General features: G+C 34.7%; 3 protein-coding genes across 3 annotated transcripts; 1 reads left to right on the top strand and 2 right to left on the bottom strand.

The window, feature by feature from the left end:
• Nucleotides 1-4,374: 4,374 nt before the first annotated feature.
• On the bottom strand, nucleotides 4,375-11,609 carry LOC112522702 (LAG1 longevity assurance homolog 3-like). Its single transcript, XM_025131995.1, has 7 exons — nucleotides 11,358-11,609; nucleotides 9,628-9,857; nucleotides 9,019-9,174; nucleotides 8,634-8,819; nucleotides 7,973-8,157; nucleotides 5,033-5,087; nucleotides 4,375-4,664 (listed from the first exon to the last, which is right to left on the bottom strand). Exons 1-6 carry the CDS (start codon nucleotides 11,493-11,495, stop codon nucleotides 5,056-5,058), a joined length of 927 nt encoding a protein of 308 aa, XP_024987763.1. The 5' UTR covers nucleotides 11,496-11,609; the 3' UTR covers nucleotides 4,375-4,664; nucleotides 5,033-5,055.
• Nucleotides 11,610-12,165: 556 nt separating this feature from the next.
• LOC112522358 (trafficking protein particle complex subunit 12-like) lies at nucleotides 12,166-15,301 on the top strand. The gene is made up of 3 exons (XM_025131445.1): nucleotides 12,166-12,255; nucleotides 12,662-13,863; nucleotides 15,024-15,301. The coding sequence occupies exon 2, from the start codon at nucleotides 12,765-12,767 to the stop codon at nucleotides 13,860-13,862; it is 1,098 nt and encodes a 365-aa protein (XP_024987213.1). The 5' UTR covers nucleotides 12,166-12,255; nucleotides 12,662-12,764; the 3' UTR covers nucleotide 13,863; nucleotides 15,024-15,301.
• A 1,539-nt stretch (nucleotides 15,302-16,840) lies between these two features.
• On the bottom strand, nucleotides 16,841-17,316 carry LOC112523521. The gene has a single exon (XM_025133146.1). It carries the CDS (start codon nucleotides 17,254-17,256, stop codon nucleotides 17,065-17,067), a length of 192 nt encoding a protein of 63 aa, XP_024988914.1. The 5' UTR covers nucleotides 17,257-17,316; the 3' UTR covers nucleotides 16,841-17,064.
• Nucleotides 17,317-19,216: the final 1,900 nt, after the last annotated feature.

The raw sequence follows: 19,216 nt of genomic DNA, 5'->3' as shown, positions 1-19,216 counted from the left end.
TTGATTTGTGGTTAATATTGGTTCTCACAGTTACCACAAACAACTCAGTTCTCCCTTGAATAGGCCCCTATATATATATATATATATATATATTTTCTAGTGGGATCATGTTTATTAAGCTATTTTCTTAATCAACGTGCCTTTCTTTGTGTTGTTAACTTTTATAGGAAAGTTTTGTGATTGCATCATTGCATATAGATTCAAGAAACACCGGCATAGAAATCTCAGCTGTCTGGATATGGATTTTCAGATCTTAATCTTAATGATTCAAATAATCGACATACTTATTCACATTTTTCTAATGGCTGCATGGTCCCAGCGCTTTGCCAAGAATTACCTTGGTTTGTTAAGAAAATAATATTGAAAAAGCACCTTAATCAATGGACCCACGTACGGTCTTATCTATAATTTGTCACTAATTGTTTATTTAATCCTTAGAATATTGTTTATAGTTTGCAGATGGACTCACTAAAGTCATAGCAAGTAAAATGGACGGTTGTATGCGACTTCAGAAGTCAAGACGACTTGTTTATGCGACTATCTGATATAAATATGGAAGTCACTAACATGTCGCAACATATGTAGTGTAACTTTTCCCCTGTCCAATAATGCGACTTGATGAGCACCTACATAAATCGTGTTCGGGTTGGTGTGGATGTGTTGAAAACCATTTTTCAACACATAATAATGTATGTATTAGTGGATATTCGAAGCAATTGCTCATGGTGCTTATTAGTTTTACTTGTAAGGTGTTTGTTAGAATTTTAAGGTTAGGGTGTAAGTGAGAATCAACACTCACCGATTGATGCATCTAAAAGCACATTGATCAATGGCACCAAAGGCATGTTGATGTAGTGCCACGGATTGTATTCATTGGTCACTGATTAGTGCCATTGAAGCTCATGTAGATATAGATGTAGATGTAGAGGTTTTCATCGGTTAAAATCCAATGGATTTAGTTGGATCCGATCAGATCAATCATCCATTGGATGTTGAAATTTGTCATCCGATACAATCCGGTTAACATTGGACATCTGATCCGTCCCAAATCCAATGAATGATTGAATCATATATCAGTTTCATCCATTGGCTGTTACTATTGGTTATTCATTACATCATATTGAATTTATCTAATCTTTTGATTCAATACTCAACCAATTAATCCACTATTCCCACCAATTATTCATATATTTTCTTAAGTTATTAAAAAACAATGTATAAAATAAAAACTAAAAACAATATTGTAAAATATTAATAATTATATATAGTTATTAATTAGATATTAGTTGGATGATAATTGGATTGGATCGGTTTGGTTTTATTGGATGTTGGACTGTCATTCAAGAACCGACCAATCCGATTTGGATGTTGAAATTTTGGATCCGATCTGATCCAATTACAATTGAATATCTAATTATGGCCGGTCGTCGGTACTCATTGAATCGAATAACTTTCTGTACACCCCTAAGCTCAGGTACAGAAGCAATGCATTAATTCCAGACACTGAACGTAGACAATGAAACTCAAGAGTATCTCATTTGACCCCGGTCATATAATGACATCCAGTGATCTACGGTTCAAGTTAGTTTATAAAAGTACACGTACACTCTACCCCTCCTAACATGTATTATAACCTCTTCAGTCTTTTGTAAATCTCAACTACACCAAATGATCTGATGGCACTAAAATCACCAACGTTGTAGTATCGAGTTGAGAGCCAACGTAATATACATGTCACTCTCAAAATCCTTATCGAAATTGAAAGTCATAGTTAAAACGTACTTTCTGCAATTACTTTACAAGAAACTTTGCTTAAACTACGACCTTTCGTATATAAGTATGTTAAGTTTGTGTAGTCTTATGTCGTCACTCTTAAGTCTTAAACATCGACATCAAGAAACAAAAATGCATTGTGAATATTCTATAAAATTATATGGAACTTCTTATCATTGTCTAATTTTCACAAACTAATTGTTCTTAATTATATTAATGGGACAATTAGTGCAAGACGAGAATCATCTTGTAGAAGATTTTGCTCTGAATTAATGGGTGCCACTCAATTAATTATAATGCTCCTAAACATGGTTTTCAAGAAAATTGGTGGAAATTAAAGTTTTATATATAGAGAGAGACTTTGAATTATATGAGACCAACCTGTTTTTGTGACTCTATATTTATACATTTGAAACTTCACAGCAAAACACTGTAAAGATTATGTGTTCTCACAAGTCTCACAAAACAGGCTGGTCTTACCTGAATTCAACCCATGCACCCTCACATACAGATAAAAGAAAAAACAGATGACCAATTGAATTAATGTTGGTCACTTTCAAAAACTCCCATTATGAATGCATTTAATTGTTAGGTACACTTATAACTTGTACCACCATTTCATCATTCTCCACTCAGCCAACCCTAATTTAATCCCCTTTTTAGCTGCTATCATCTTATTCTTTTAAGTTTACATTCATCTTCTTGTCCTTCAACAATATTCTTGGTTGAATGAGTTATACTTTTTAACTACATATAATAATATAATCTAAATAACTTGGTCCATATATAAATCCCATAACAGTTAAACTAATTGGCCGTTTACTAAACGTTTATCGGGTAAGTGCTTATCGGTAAGAGACATTACACTCACTTACCTTAATTATTGGATAACATTCTCAACCATAAAAAATAGATTGTTAGTAAGCGTCTTAAATCCGGTAAGCATTAGTTTTTTCCTTCACTTACCACGTAAGACTCTCGGTACTTATTATACCTCTTACGTGATAAAACCGATCAAATCGAATTCACCTAAATAAATAGAACCGATCTGGTCCAATCATCCATTGGATTATAGTGGATCGGATGCCAGTATTAATAAAATCCAATATCCAATGGATAATTGGATCAAATCGAATTCACGTAAATAAATTGAATTTTCAACCGATGAACACCGTCAATCATAATAGATTTCTTAATTATTTGAACCAATTTGTGTTTTTCAATAAGCTATTAAGAAAGAAAGAAAGAAAATAAAAGAAGTGGGGCCATGCAGAGCAGTTCGATCATAAATTATGAAAGAGGCTTGGAAAAAGCATTCTCTAACCTTTGAGAACCACAAACTCATTCATCTTGTTAAGAAAACCAAAATTTACCACACAAATTAAGCTGCATTTTAACTTATAACCGTAACTAAAAACGGGAGAAGGTACGAAGAGAAGTTTTCATATGTGATTACTGAAAATTTCATTTTTGAATATGTCTGTGTAAACCGATCTGAATAATATGTAATACGGGTTTAACATGTGCATCTTTAAATGGATTTTTTTTTCAATGATTCATATATGGATCTTTCATTTGCACATTCTCAGTATCTTTAGTCTTTCTGGTTTGAACCTCCCACTATAACTTGAGTTAAGTAACGTATGGTATGTCGTATACAAGAAAAGGTCCTCCAAGATCGTGATAAAACCAAGAAATCTCGAGTCCTGCACATAATTCTAGAAAATATGATGTTTTTTTTTACGACGTAATTAAAGTTTTGTTAAGGTTAATAATAAAAAAAATAATGGATATACACGTAGTTCATTACTTCATTAATTTATATACATTATGACGATAACTACACCCTAGTGTGTCTCTAATTGATTGGGTTAATTAACCAATCGCATATATAGCAGAATCAACTTTTTTACTTGCACTAAAATTCTTCATATGTTCCATTCCTCTAGAAGATGATCTAATCTCCAATTTGAACCCACAAACCATGGTAGTGCTTAATGCTTCCATTTGAATTTTTTTTAACCTATGATTGAATTAATCTCATAAAACCCTGAAAATAACGTTATATAAAGTCTTTGATGGTTCTAAAGAGACTTGAATTAATATGTGAAAGAGCCCCAAGGCCTAGATTTTATTGGCCCTCAAGAAGCTTTACGCAAAAGGTCGTGTGGATTTTAGAGTCACGATCACATACGAGTTTGGAAATTCCTAAGTGACGATCCATGTGATATGTACTTTTGATTAACGGTCAAGAGCATCAACATTCTTTTAATAGTTAGCTCGAAGCATATGCATCAAGAACAAACAAGCGCCATTTGGGCATCCATCGCATAGTGCTCAACTTTCGATAATATACTTTAAATGAAGAATCATATTCGTCAGCCAAATGTTGTGACCGAGTTGAGTCTATTTCATTCACAAAAGACCAAGCCAAAGATCCACAAGTTCGCAACAACAAAAGAATTAAGTTTTTGGAGGATTCCATTTTGATCTGTTTTCACATCTAAGAAACGAACCTACCAATTTACCTTTGGCAAATATTATATGGAATCAACAAAAAACACACGAACGAATTAAAACCTAGAAACAATCAAAACATAAACAAAAGCAAACAACTTGAACCAAATTAAGAATCAACTTGTTGGAAATCCGATGGTACAACAAGAGTTGCCAGGCGGGGTTCATATGAGAAGGTTTCTTGATGAAGTTTTCCAAGTTATAGCGAGTTCAGTGGTAACAAGCTTATAAACAAATTAAGAAGGCATAATCATTGACTTTTCGCTTTCTATCTATTCGTTGCTATACCTTATCGGACCTTTTGAATTGATTTCATACAAATAAACACGTCCATCCAATAATGAAACTTTCCTGTTGTGATTCATTTCATCCACCTGCAAATGCAACAAGGTAATGAGGAACTCTCCAGATATTGTCTGCTCTATCTACACCTGGACTCACGGTTTTAAAACACATATGATAAATGAGGTATCCAGTCCCTTATAAGGCAACCTTCATTCCCCTCCCCAACCGATGTGGGATCTTACAACATGCCAAATGGTTAACTCACTTATGGCTTGTTTGGCTAGAGACCATTCCCACAAACATTATTCATCAGTGAATACCTTAAATACTATTAATTTCCCCATTTATAATGTCAAATTAAGCTCATAAAGAAACCATTAGAGTGTATATGTAAGTTGGGCTTTTATGATGATTGAGTATGCTATGATTCTATCTCTGTCGTGACGATTCAAATTACCTTCTTGCTACAAGAATCATTTATCAATCTTCATGTTCGTTATCACTATCAGAATCTGCAAAAAGAGAAGAAACATGGTGAAAGCTAAATAACAAAAGAAAAGATACAGCAACATAAATACTTAAACTTCAAATATTTCAAAAAATAAACAACCGAGTGTAATTAAAAGGTGGGTTTGAGTTAAAAGTTTCAAACGAAGAACCACATAAAATGGTTAAACCAAACAAACTCAGTAAATCCAAGCCGAAAGTAGGGTCTGCTTGGGGGGGGATGTATGCTGACTTTTCCTACTGCCTCAAGAGATGAAGAGGCTTTACCCAAAATCATTATTGACAACATTGATTTTGGTAAATAGGATTTCCCTATTTTGTCACTATATATGAGGGTATTTTAAACAATATTTCTATTAACCACGTGCATCGTCAAGCATTGCATTTATATCCGGATAGAGGGAGTGAATAGCTCTGAACATACGAGGGAGAAACGCTTTGAAGAAAGCACAAAGCTCAAAATATATGTCTATTAGAGAGAGGAGGGAAAGAAGATTACAAATCTTTTCAGAGTCGATAAGGTACAGGTCAGTATAACATGAAGAATCAGCCATAGGCCAAAACAATGAGCAAAAAAATAGAGTATTTTTTTTCTTATGAATAGAATTGTCATTCCGTTCCTCCACAGAGAACCATTTATTCTAATTGTTCTTCCCAAAGTTTGTTTTGAGTTGTTGGTTCTGTAGGTTTGGCGCAGATGCCCGCTTAATTCCATTGACCAACCGACCAAAGGATTGTACATCTAAGTGTACAATCTTGCATGTATGTTGTGTGCAAATTTATGTTGGAGGCTTTGTGCGCACTGCGCCAGCATACTTGATGGGAAAACCATATCTAGACTCAACCCCAGAGATTGTACTAAATTTCTTATAGACTACCCTCAGCTTCCAAGGATGGCCAAAAACACCCATGGACAGATACCATAATAACACTCTGAATATTTTGACGCCAACCTGATTCACGGTTGCAGACGACAATCCAACGTTTCTGGTTTCTGATATTGGAGCCACGGGGGGAGAACTGCAATCAGTTGATTCCGGTTTCTAGTGGATCATACTCTTAAGGTCATACGTTAAGTTGATTGGGAATCGTAGCTTATCACAGAACACCACCATGCAAAAGGGAATCAACAGATACAGTCCCCTGTGGCTCCAATATCAGAAACGAAACGGCAGATTGCCGTCTACAACCGTGAAACAGCTTGGCGTTAGAATATTCACACAATTATTATGGCCGCCGTCCATGGGTGGTTTTGGCCGTCCTTGGAAGCTGAGGGTACTCTCCATGAAATTTAGTACGATCTCTGGGGTTGTGTCTAAATATGGTGTACCCATCAAGTATGCTAACGCAATGGGCACAAACCCTCTTAACATAAATTTGCAGACAACAAACATGCAAGATTGTACACTTAGATTTACAATCTGTTGGTGAATGGAATTAAGCAGGCATCCCCGCCAAACCTACAGAACCGACAACCCAAAACAAACTTTGGAAGAACCAAACGAACCCAAACAACGTTCTATTCATTATAAAACACACTATTGACAAAACAAGAATAAGTACTAAAAACTTTAACCAAGATAAATCAATCTCCAAAGTCCAAACAACATTGAAAACCTAAGGAGAAGGAGCCCAATCAAGATCAAAAACACACTTCAAGGCACGAGAGAAGAAAGATGGGCAAGAACATATAAAGCAAGAGAACCATTATGGTGTAATGCACATAGGGTAGCATTGCCATCAAGTATTTAGTGTGGTGGTATCAGCCCTCGTCTCCAAGGTGGTAATACATGGAGACAATATATTTCATATCTCCAATTCCCCCTTGCTTTCCCAACCCACACACACCACTACGACAAATGAGCATGTTAGGTTCACATGGAGTAGGGTCTACTGAGTAGATAGTACACAAACCATACCTCTAGCCAACGGAGCAGAGAGGTTGCTTCCATGAAGACCCTGCTTGTGAAAAGGTTTTGAGAAAGGGATTTTGCAAATAATTATTGTTTCTGAAAGTTTCTACAAAAGTCTGCAGGAATTTGAAGTTTATAGGACAGACAACTGTGTGTCATATACGAAGGCATTACGATAAATTGTTACTTGTTAGGACGAAGTTAGGCGCCCTAACAAGTTTTATCCTTAGTTGTGACAACAAATTTGATCAACCCAATAGGATTCAAGAAGTAAACGATCTTGTTAGCACTTCTTGAGAAGTATTTTATAGGACACTTGACACTTCTTAAAAAGGTTACATAAAACACTTTTCAAGAAGCATCCCGTAAAAACATTCAAGTCCTTTCATGAAATATGATATGCCTAAACACATGTTCTTTTTTGACATGTTACAAAAATAATTGCAATGTCCCCTTCAAGGTAGAGTTTAAGTCTGGAGTTACCTCTATGCCCATATGTAATCATTACAAATATTTATAGCTGTGATTTTGGTCCAAAAATACTCATTTTATCATTTTTTGGGGATATTAGATATTTGACTATTTGCCAAATGCTTGTATCAACTATGTGTTTAATCAAAAGTTGCATTCGTTTCTATTCAAAGGGATTACCTATTTGTGCATATATACTGCTTCTAAACAGAACCCAAATGATACGATATTGAACAATCAGACGATCCAACTACATAGTTTTTCTTTCATTACTTCCATGGTAGTGCCTCTTGGCATGCCAGCATCATTGTAATGAAAACTCAATCTTGTGGAATAAAACGTTTTTTTTCAAAAGAAGTTGCGTATTGCTATGGGTTTGGTCGACAAATGAATTTTAACCAAATCGAACGAGCCCGGTATATCTCACCTAGATGTGGGTGGATCATGCTTGAACAAAAAATAACTAAATAATTCAGAAGATGTAGCAAATGGCTTGATTTACTTACCTGAACGAACATCATCACTGAGTTTTCCTTTAGCTTGGAGTTGTCCAAGAAACATCCGAAATATTAGCACCCACCAATAGATGTGAAGAACAAGCAAGGAGAAAAGAAGGGTGTTGAACGCGTAGTAGTAGATTGGTCCCAACGTCTTATACTTCTCTTTGTTCAATGACGGAACAAGTTCATAACTGCACCAAGGAACAAAAAAGCATATAGATAATTTAGATCTACAAATGAAATAGTTTGAAAGTACAAAATAGGAAGCATTTGATCCAACAATTTTTATTCCCGATGTTATTTCACATTTGATGCTCCCTACACTTACCAATTCTATTTTATTTCTTAGGGGGTGTTTGGTTACAAGTATTAAGCAGTAATCAATGGGAATGAAAATAAAAGAAACTGTTTTGTAAGCTAAAAAATTTAAACTGGGGGGAGGGAGAATGAAAATTCATCCCCATTTTCGTTCCCTATCAATTTCATTTTCATTCCCCAACATGAACCAATCATCCCCCAAGTTGTTTCAAGTGTCATTATGTTAATTACCAACCTCTCAAAGTGGTTTTGGGATATAATACTAATTGTGACCTCACCATGTGTTTTGATCAGAAAGAATATTAGATATTTGAACATAAAAAACATATATTTACCATCGTAATCTAACCTTGTACTCCACAGGACCCAAAACGGGTAAATGATAAGCCGAAGGATTAACCATGAAAGCATGAATAATACAAATGAAATGCCTGCAAGTCCTTCAGCGCCACTGTATTTAGACATCTTTCCTACTTCAAGAAACACATCGCTGCCATCATGAAGAGCTAAAACAATTGACCCAACCCGCACAAACCTACAGGAGACAATTAAAATAATTAAAATATTTATAAGAATATCAAGACACAAATTTATGTCCCATGTGTACTCCTTATAACAAACTCAATAGAGTTTGCACCATAGCATATACTATCGTAAATAACACATCATTATGTCGACCAATTCTCTACACAAAACGATATTTTGTAACACACCACACCATCATGAGATATTACCTGCAAATATAAGACATTACAATGAGAATCAAAGTTGCAACATGATGACCCATTGACACACCAAAATCAGCTCGTCTTGTTTCCCAGAAAACCAAAGCAAAAATGGAGTACGTGTAGAATCCACCCGCATACATGTATAGGCCTTTCAATTTCAATCTGAAAATCCATCAAACTATCAACCAACTTCAGTTGAAATGATAAAAAATAAACCCCAAAATATGTACTATTAAAATATGTGAAACCTTATTAGATTATTCTCCAAAAGAGCTCTTGAGGAGAGAAGGAGGTTCCAACATATATCGAAGATAAACGTTCCAAGTCTAGCCAATGTAGGACTCTTCACACACCCCTCAAATGAGGCTAGACGGACACTGATTGTCCCAAAGTGTTGAGAATGAGAGGGGGCTAGACTGGTGAGGGGTAGACAGACAGAGTCCCTAGAATGGTAAATCTTGGCTCTGATACCATGTTAAAATATGTGGAACCTCATTAGATTAATCTCCAAAAGAGCACTGGAGGAGAAAAAAAAGCTTCCAACATATATATAAGAGAAATGGTCCAAGTCTAGCTGATGTGGGACTCAACACATACAGTTACACGATATCTTACTTTGCTTTCTGGTCAGGCCATTGCTGGCTGCCAGGACCTGTCCAAAAGTTCGTAGTATTAGTGAACCAGGGCTCATCATGAGTCACAACCAACGCTAGGATTTCTGCTGAAAGATAATAGACACATTTCCATGCTGATTCCTTAAATTTCCGTATCTTCTTTTTCCTTTCTTCTGTCTCAACATCTAGTCTCTGCTGCTCCTTTCCAAATATTAAACGCCTTCCAATACCCTGCAACGTGTGACCCAATTATAAACTAAACGCAAGTATTATTAACCTCAGATATCTGATATTCTAGATTAACCAATAGTTTTTCAAATGTGTAAAAAAAGATGGACTGCTTCTTGGTGCCTCTTGAAGCTTGTGGATGTCAGTTTCTGTTATAGGACCAAGAATCGATGCCATTAGTCTTGCCAAAAACAGTCAGTGGGGATTTGGAATATATTGCATGCTCATGATATTATTGTAGTCATCGTAATAGTGATGTACTTTCTAATAAATCTTTTGCTATATCATATTTACATGCATACACATGCATAAACACACATGTATACACACACACACACATATACATCTATATATAGTATATACAGGCACTCACCAATACATCCTTCTCCATTAATTTCTCTCGTCCTAAATTTTTATGAGTAACTAAGCACTTCTTCTTTTGATATATAATTTGTTTCATTTTCCTAACCATATTTGTTTCTATGACAAATCCGTGATGCTCATATTTGCTTTAGATTAATTACACAAATGTTAAACTCATTCTAAAATTAGGAACTAACTCCATGAAACCATGAGGTCTTCCAAGTGATTTCACTTCTTTCACAATCAGCCTACCCCTTAACCTTATTTGTTCCTTACAACTAATTTTTTTGAATCGAGTTTAGACTACAAAGGACACACTGGTGGATGCAACGAGTAAGGAAATTCAGGCATTTGAGAACTTAAACACATAGAAGGTTGCACCACTAACCACATGGGAAAAGATTGATAGGATAAAATATGTTTATAAATCAAAATTAACTTTACTCAGAAGTATTATCTAGGGCTGGAAGTCCTCAGAACCTATGGTGGTTGTCATATGAATAAAAAAATACCTTCAAATTTCATTTAATTGGAAGTTCGAAAAAACAAACCCCTTTATATTCCCATGAATCTTGGTTTTTTTTTAACAAAATTAGTGGAGAATTATATGCTAATACTCCTTTATGCAAATAGCTTGTTAAGAGAGTGTTTGTCTTGTTTGATATGCAACCCCACTTTGGTGAGTGTTTTTTAAGCATATAATATTTATATACGGAAAATAGAACAAATAAACCCCCAGGCCCTCCTCACCTTTGATGAGGTTTGAACCCCTACCTGTTAGGAATCGCTAGGCCAACAGCCCTTTGGTTACTTTGCTGAGTGTTCTAAGGTACATCAAACCCATTTTCATCCTTCTTAATTCTTACAAACTCCTGTTAATGGATCGAACAGGTTCAAATTCAATGGTGTAAAATTTGCAACAACTTTCATATATGGAACTGAAAACACTAGCTTTTGACTTGGTGGATCTCTTTACGGAACCTAGGGATTAAAATCATAAATTTACAACTTATTTCAAACAAACACAAAAATTAGCTATTGGTTCAATCCAATTCTTCACAATCTCCAATACAAGTTCAAGAATAAAAACCCAATCGAATCAAATAAGTAGCCATGCGTAACGGGATTAGTAAAAGTTACCTCAAAAACATATACGTCGAGGAAATATCGAGCGGTTGGGAAGAAGATAGCAAAAAGAGGAAGAACTGCAAAATCTTGGTAAGTTGGGTAGGATTCATGTTCAAAATCGAAAGATGGTAAAACCTCAATGAAACCCATATCGTGGAAGTGGGTTATTTACTTCATCTTGGATTGAATTGTATGAGTTCATCACGGCGACCTGATGATTATACAAGTCAACAGAGTCCAGGGGCGTCGCGTCGACCTGGAGAAGGACCCACCACCTCTTATCGAAGGAATATTGCCTTCAATTCCCATAAGCAATGCAGCAAGATTTTACCAATTATCTATACATTTTATCTAAAACTGTTCATAAACTAATATTTAAACCAATTTAACATTATTTGTTAAACAAAATTTATATGATAATTGGATAATATGGGTTTGTTTATATAGAATTTTGTACCATCATCTAATAATTAACGGATTCAATTTGGAAATATTTAAACATGATTTTTGTTTGTTTTTTAATTTGATTTAAATTGAAAGTTGTTTATAAGATACTTACCTGGTAAATACTTACAGGTAAAATTCAACACTGTCACTTACTTATTAAATAAGATTTTATTATATCAAAACGACATTATATACAATTATTTACCCGATAAACGTTAACTGTTTTCTTGAAACATTTCCTCATGAAAACGAACCCTGATGTTCTTTGTAATTTCGAAAAGTTTCCATTAAACCATGGGCATTTTTGTAATTTACTATATTTTTGTTTTCTCCGTTGACTCATCCATCTTCCCCCAAAACGTTTATGCCCTTTGCATCTCCCTTCTCGTCTCGGCTGGAAATCCTTGCGCTATGATTCTGAAATATTGGGACTAATCAGACCATCACGAAGCATTAAGAATTGGTGAGTTTCTAATGAAATTTTGATTTATTGGGCTTTTGATTGTCGGGTTAACTGTATTCAGTCTTTAGATCTAAAGATTTAGGGTTTTCATTGAGCCTTTCTTTATACAAGTTTTCTGTTCACCTTTTTTCTCTGCTACGCAATCACAGTGTTCGATTTAGTTGGTTATGCTTTAATGCTGGTTACTGTATGTTACATTGATTATGTTGTTTATCTCTTGAATCTATGATGCGTGTTCAATGTGTACCTTTATGTTCTTGGTTTGTCATCATCATTATTAGCATCTCATCTTTACTGCTTTTGTGGATGAATAGATCTATGATCCATTTATCTTCTATAAGAACATTCTTTTTGTTATGCTTCTCTTTGAATTAAGGCTGCTTGTTTGTTCTGCTTTTTTTTTCAGGTACATGGAAGTGGAAACACTGTGAAAGTTGATTGATAAGTGAATCCTAAAGAAAGTTGTACCAATTTAAGTAATTTGCTTACCTATTGTCTCAAATTGAAGTATGGATCTTCAAAACAAAATGGAAGATCAAGGTGAAACCCTCATTTCAACCCCTGATCATCCACTTAACAATGCTTTTGGCTCGCTAAACGACATCTGCTACGAACTATCTTCCCTACAAGAACTTGCTTGCCGTGGCTCATGGCGATCGATTCTTGATAAAGTCACTCGAGCTCGCACCCAATCCCTTCTAACCAAACCCCATGAACACCTAATTTATCTCTCCTATTACGCCATAGCTCTCACCAAACTCCGGCGTTTCTCTGAAGCAGTAACTGAACTTGATTCCCTTGAAAACGGCTTAGACAATGTTATTTACAGTTACGAAAATTATCCTCACCATTACCCTAACCGCTATGGTTCCATGGCCCCCTTTGTTCTCCGTTGGTTGTACGCCGAACTCCCTTCTAGAGTAGAAAATCGTCAAGAAACCCTAGATCGGTTCTATTTGTTATTGCAGTTTGTTAGGGAGAAATCGACTAAAAGTTCATCAGGTATGTCAGATGACATATGGAGAAAACGTGAGGGTTTGGTGATTAATTCGATAATAAGTCATCATTTGAGTCATAAAGAGTTTGGAGTATGTTTGGATTTGATCAACGATTTGATCAATCGTGAGTCGACTCCAGTAGCTAGAGCGGTTTTGACATCGAAGCTCGGTTATATCCAAATGCAATTAGGGGATTTGGAAGGTGCAAAGGCGAGTTTTGCGGCAGTTGAGGGAGTTGTGACCAAAGAGGTTGAGATGAAAAATCTTGTGAACAGGAATAAGGCATTGATGTTTATGGTCGGGAAGGATTACGTGTCGGCTGTAAGGGAGTACCAGGAGTGCATTGATCGAGATGATTCGGATGTGGTTGCGATTAATAATAAGGCTCTTTGCTTAATGTATTTGCGGGATCTTTCGGATTCTATAAAGGTGATGGAGAATGCATTAGAGAGAGTTCCAACTGCTGCTTTAAATGAGACTTTTGTGGTGAATTTGTGCAGCATGTATGAGTTGGCTCATGTTAATCACTCGGATATCAAGAAGACTCTTAGCAATTGGATTGCTCGTGTTGCACCTGATGATTTTGATACGTCGTGTACTCGACTCTGAGGTACTTATTATGTATTACGAGCGCTTATTCTTTAATTATGTCTTATAGTGAGGTTCAGGGAAAACCCCCAAAAAGTGAAAAACTGGGGAACACCCTAATAACCGTGTACAAGAAATTGAAGATGTTTTTCGGTTTCTATGCACGTCTGCATATTCTGCAAATGTGTATTCACTGGAAAAATTATTTACAAGTTACTTTTATAAACATGTGCATACCATGTGCATACCATACAGCCGAATTGTTACTAGAGAATTTCTCAGTTTTTCCATTCTTTTTGTTTCCCCCTAAACCTGACACTCTCTCTCTCTCTCTCTCTCTCTATATATATATATATATATATATACAATTAAAGGAAGGTTCAAACGAGAACGCTAATTATTTAAGAAAACAAGAAAAAAGTGGTTAATGTACAAAATAACATGTGAATTTACATTAAATGGAAGTGGGCGACTTTTGAGGTCATTTAAGTCGCATGGCAAAGTCGTCTTGATCATATATGATTTGTTACGTGAATCATATATGATTTTGTACACTAACGACATTTTTCTTGTTTTCTTAAATAGTTAGCGTTTTCGTTTGAACATGCCCTTATATTTATAGGGGAACCTTCTTTTGAGAAACCTCAAATTGAGATAACCTTGAGAATTGGTGCATCATGTGCTATTTCATATTATTTTATTTCATCTAAGACTAAGATTTAGAATATCGGTTAACATATATTTGTTTCATGATGTGTTTGTTTCACATGTACTCGGTTCATAATGTGAATCTTTTTGGCGTGCTTGTGAAACAAAAATATACGTAAAAAAGTTTCACATTGTGGACCAAATACATATGAAATAAGCACATTGCAAAACAAATATATGTTAATCACTATATTAAATACTATATTTAGATAGAAAAAGAAAATGTTAAACAAAGCCTTAAGGTAGAAGTGATCTCACAATTTTTGGAGTTCTTTAATGATTAAACCCCTGTATATATATTCACAAGGAGGTGATTATTTCATGTGTTTATTTAGCTAAATGACCTCCTGACAAATGTTTTTTAAATCCACGACCTTTTGATATGCTTTTGTGGTATTCTTGTGTTAGAAAGTCATTTAACCAAATGACCCTTGTTTTGTGGTGCAAACTTAACCGTGTGCCTACCTTTTTCAGGTCAGTTTGAAGTCCGACCCTGGCAAGTGTGTGAAGATCAGCTGAGTGGGTGCTCGATAGATTAAAAAATGTAGGTTTCCTTGTTGCAGAGCTCACCCTTGATTTTGTTCTCGCGATATGATGTTGTATAAACTGCGTAGGCAAATGACAGTCTACCGAGTGGAAGTCTTGTTAAAGTTGTATCTAGTGGTTCATCGCTTAGATGTTTAAAAAATGGTGAACCAGTGTATTAAAACTCTTGATTTTGCAAGGGCTAGGGAAGGAAGTATTCTACACCATTTTCTTTGTTGAAATTGTTTGTGATTGGGATCCTAACAAATGGCTGAAAAGTGCAGAAAATTTTGCAACTTGTGTTGAAAAGCATCAAGAACTTGCCTACTTCTAACATCACTTTTCTGTTTTCTGTAAATAAAGTTGTGACGCTTTGATTTTCTTTTACTTTAACCTCGTGTTTGCACACCTTAGGGGCTCCAGAGAATAGCCAGGAAAATCTGCAGTGGCTTTGAAGGAACTCGAGAATCTTATGGCCGTCAGATATGGCTTTATCAATGGCCTTCAAAATGCATATCCTCATACTTTCAAGAATCTCCATCGGATCGTGCTCAATCGTGCTCAACCCAAGTATGACACAGAAACCCGAAAAAAGGAAGATGGGTAAAATCTTTTTCAAAAATTAAAATTCGATAAAAATAAATAAATATTGAGATTCTTGATTACCTTGCTTCTGGGTAAAACTCAGGTGAACTCACCTGGTGCGATCCAGTGGGTTAAGCGTGCTTATCATAGATGATGAATCTAATTCTTGTTGTTCCTCGATCGATCGACCCATTGAACACTTGTTCTTTCACCATCTTCTCTTCTTGTTGTCGCCGAATTTCCTTAAATTCAACAAAAGCAAAGAATTCCATTGTCGATTTTATCATCTCCCCGACCCTGAGTATGATTGATGTGAACTCAACTGTTTTATCTACTAAAGATGATTTAGACATCTCTTGAATCTTGTAAATTTCTTCCTATATAAACGCAAAACTCAATTATTTTATTAATTTAGAACCAAAGTAACATCAAGAATATTATCAAATATACGGAACCTCCAAATTTACTCTCCAAGAGAGTCCCTTAAAGAGAGAAGATTTCAACATATATGGAGGAGAAATGGTCCAAGTCTAACCGACATGGGATTTTTAACATTAAACTAGATTGTGACGTTTCAGTTAAGCTCCAATTTTCTATGTGTTTTCGATTGGCCAATAGCTTAACCATAGACAAACTTTACGAGCTTCAGGTTTACCAAAGACTTTGGGGTTGTACAATGGGCTGGTTTGATCACACCGATCAAATGAACCACGTATTTGGTTAGCAGTTTTGTATTATGCTTTAGGGGGTGTTTGGGATTGCTTATAATTTTTAACTTATTTCAGTCTGACACCGGTGATAAACTGTTTTTTAGTGTTTGGATAAGAAAAGAAAAAAAAACTGCTTATACCGGTGTCAAACCGGTAATAAGTTGTTGATAAGTTAATTCTTCCTGATTTATGAAAAACTGTTTATTACCAGTTTACAATTTTAACCCTATTTTATTTAACTCTGTTTTGATACCACATAAGATAATAAGACGGAAAAAAACATAAGTTGTTTTAAATAGGCAATCCCAAACACCCCCTTAGTCGGGCTTCCAGTTTCTGAATATTGCAATTTAAACCCTAACTTGGTGAAATAGTTACATTTTGGTCCTATATTTTAAAAAATCACAGTTTAGTCTCTGAAATAGTAAAAACATTCCATTCTAGTCCAAATAAAGTAATAAACTCCGACCCAAAACACCAATTCAATGATGATATCTTTACATTGATTCAAACCAAATAAAGTAACAACACTCATATTATTAGCTTCCAAACAAAAGAAGCTTTTCAGACAAGAATCATTCACAGATGAATCAATTCAATTTCAATCCAAAAAAAAACACTAGTATGGTTTAAGACCTCAAATTAAACCAACAATTCGAGCAGAAAAGAACCCAAATTAAGCTCTCTCTCATCGATCAAACCATCTCTGCGATTTTTGGTTTAGAACAAGAAGGATCGGCATTAGGAGGAGCAATGGGAACCCCAAAAGCTTGTGCATGAGTTCTGATATCTTGTCTTCCTCTTGCCCTTCCTACAAAATAACACCCAACACCAAGCATCACTGAGAACAATATCAGTGGCACCGATATCACCACCACCATCGCCATCTTAACTAATGTGTTGCTACCTTCTTCACTTTATGTTTCAGATTACGAAGAGCTAAGTTGTTACGTACAGAAAGGGGTGATTCCCCCTGTTAAAAAGGAGGAGAAAATTCATGTTTAGTCCTTGTAGTTTAATGTAGTTCCACTTTAGGTTCAGTTTTTCAACATATTTCCAGGTATAGTCCTTATAGTTTATGCTAGTTTCTCAACATGTTTATTGGGATATGAACCCTTGAATATGTTCGAAGATCTGATCCTCGGCTTCTATGTTCCAGCGATTTAACGACTTCTTTTATAACATTACTTGCAAAGATATAAATCTGTGGAATCATGTTTTTAGCTGATTTTTGTCATGTAATTTAACCAATTTCTACTAAAATAATTTTATGTTAATAATCAAGAAAAAATGCATTTAATTTTAGGATATGCTGATTATCACTCAAAAATTAGAAAATCATACTTTAGAAAAATGAATGAAATATAAGTTGTCTATCGATACCTTATTCTATAGTTTTATGTGAGAAAAGGATTGAATGGTTAAGTGGAGTTATCTAAAACATGAGGGGTGTAAATGTAAATATGATTACAACTGGCAGCTACTTCCAACGGTACATGTAATAACGTGTACTTCCCAACGGCTACTGCACAGTCCAGACTAAATTTAACGGGGTCCACTTGCTTTCGAAATTTAACGTTAAAAATAAAGTGAATTATATTGTAGTCTCTTGTATGTTCAATTTTTTTTTTTCTCTTTCTTAATATTGATAAAAGTTTTGATTGTTTTTTAATATAAAGTATTGATCATAATTAATGAACTTTAGTTATCTTTCATAAATATTTAAATTATAATAAATGAACTCTAATAATTTCTATAAATATCTCAATTGATTATGTAGCATTGGTTGTATAAATGAAAGTGGTTACATTTGAAATATACCATATATATGTATGTATGTGTGTGTGGGGAGGTATAAAAATTTGTCAACCGGTTTATTTGGGTTAACTATATTAACTCTTGGATCCATAGAAATTCATCTAATGTTATAGTTCATACATCACTTTGTACTTATTGTGAAGGACGATATGGTAATTTTATTTTATATTTTATGTTACTCTAAGACATTTAAATGGAGATTACAAAATTACATGATTTTAGATATTTTTTGTGATGTAACGGTTCATTAAATATGAAAATTTGTAATGAAACTTRTGAACATGTTTGGTAAACTATTGRATTTTAGAAAMATCATTCAKTTATGRACACRTTCACTCTTTCACCTWTGAACGARGCTATTGTTTCAATATTTTTCATTTTCACTTGTGAACACATTTACTGTTTCACCTATGAACACATGATTATACTATTATTCTCCACTTATGAATACATCATTATTCTTATGAACACATTAGTTTCGTTATGAACACATAATTGAGCTTATGAACATATTASTTGACAAACTTGAAAGAGATGATAGAGTTTCGGTTATGAAACACCAAGGGAGAAATGACTAGGACTGAATTTTGAGTATGATAGATGCTATTTTAATTTTCCAAAAATACCCTTGTTCACACTAGTCTATAACGCATGYGTTTCCATAATATTACAAGGATGTCATTGTGTCTTTCAAACCGTTGATCAAAAAGATTGAAGGATATTATGGGTTAACAAAGTTAACACCAATGACTTGGTTAATAAATAAACAAGCCATGTGTATATATGGATATGTATGTGTGTGTATATATATGTATGTTGTATGTATGCACGTTAATGTGCGAAATATATATATATATATATATACATGTATGTATATATTCTTATATAAACTTGGGATCATGTGAGACCAAAGGTTTTTCATGAGACCCGTAAGATCAATTCTCAACTCTTTGATTAGATATACAATCTGAACATTCATAATCACAAAACTGCCACGAGACTTCTCAACAATCACAAAATTGTCACCGT

This window comes from Cynara cardunculus (assembly GCF_001531365.2).
Source record: "Cynara cardunculus var. scolymus isolate 2C chromosome LG 12, CcrdV1, whole genome shotgun sequence".
Taxonomy (NCBI): Eukaryota; Viridiplantae; Streptophyta; class Magnoliopsida; order Asterales; family Asteraceae; genus Cynara; species Cynara cardunculus.
Note: the sequence above shows the minus strand (reverse complement) of the source record. Positions and strands in the feature narration are given on the sequence as shown.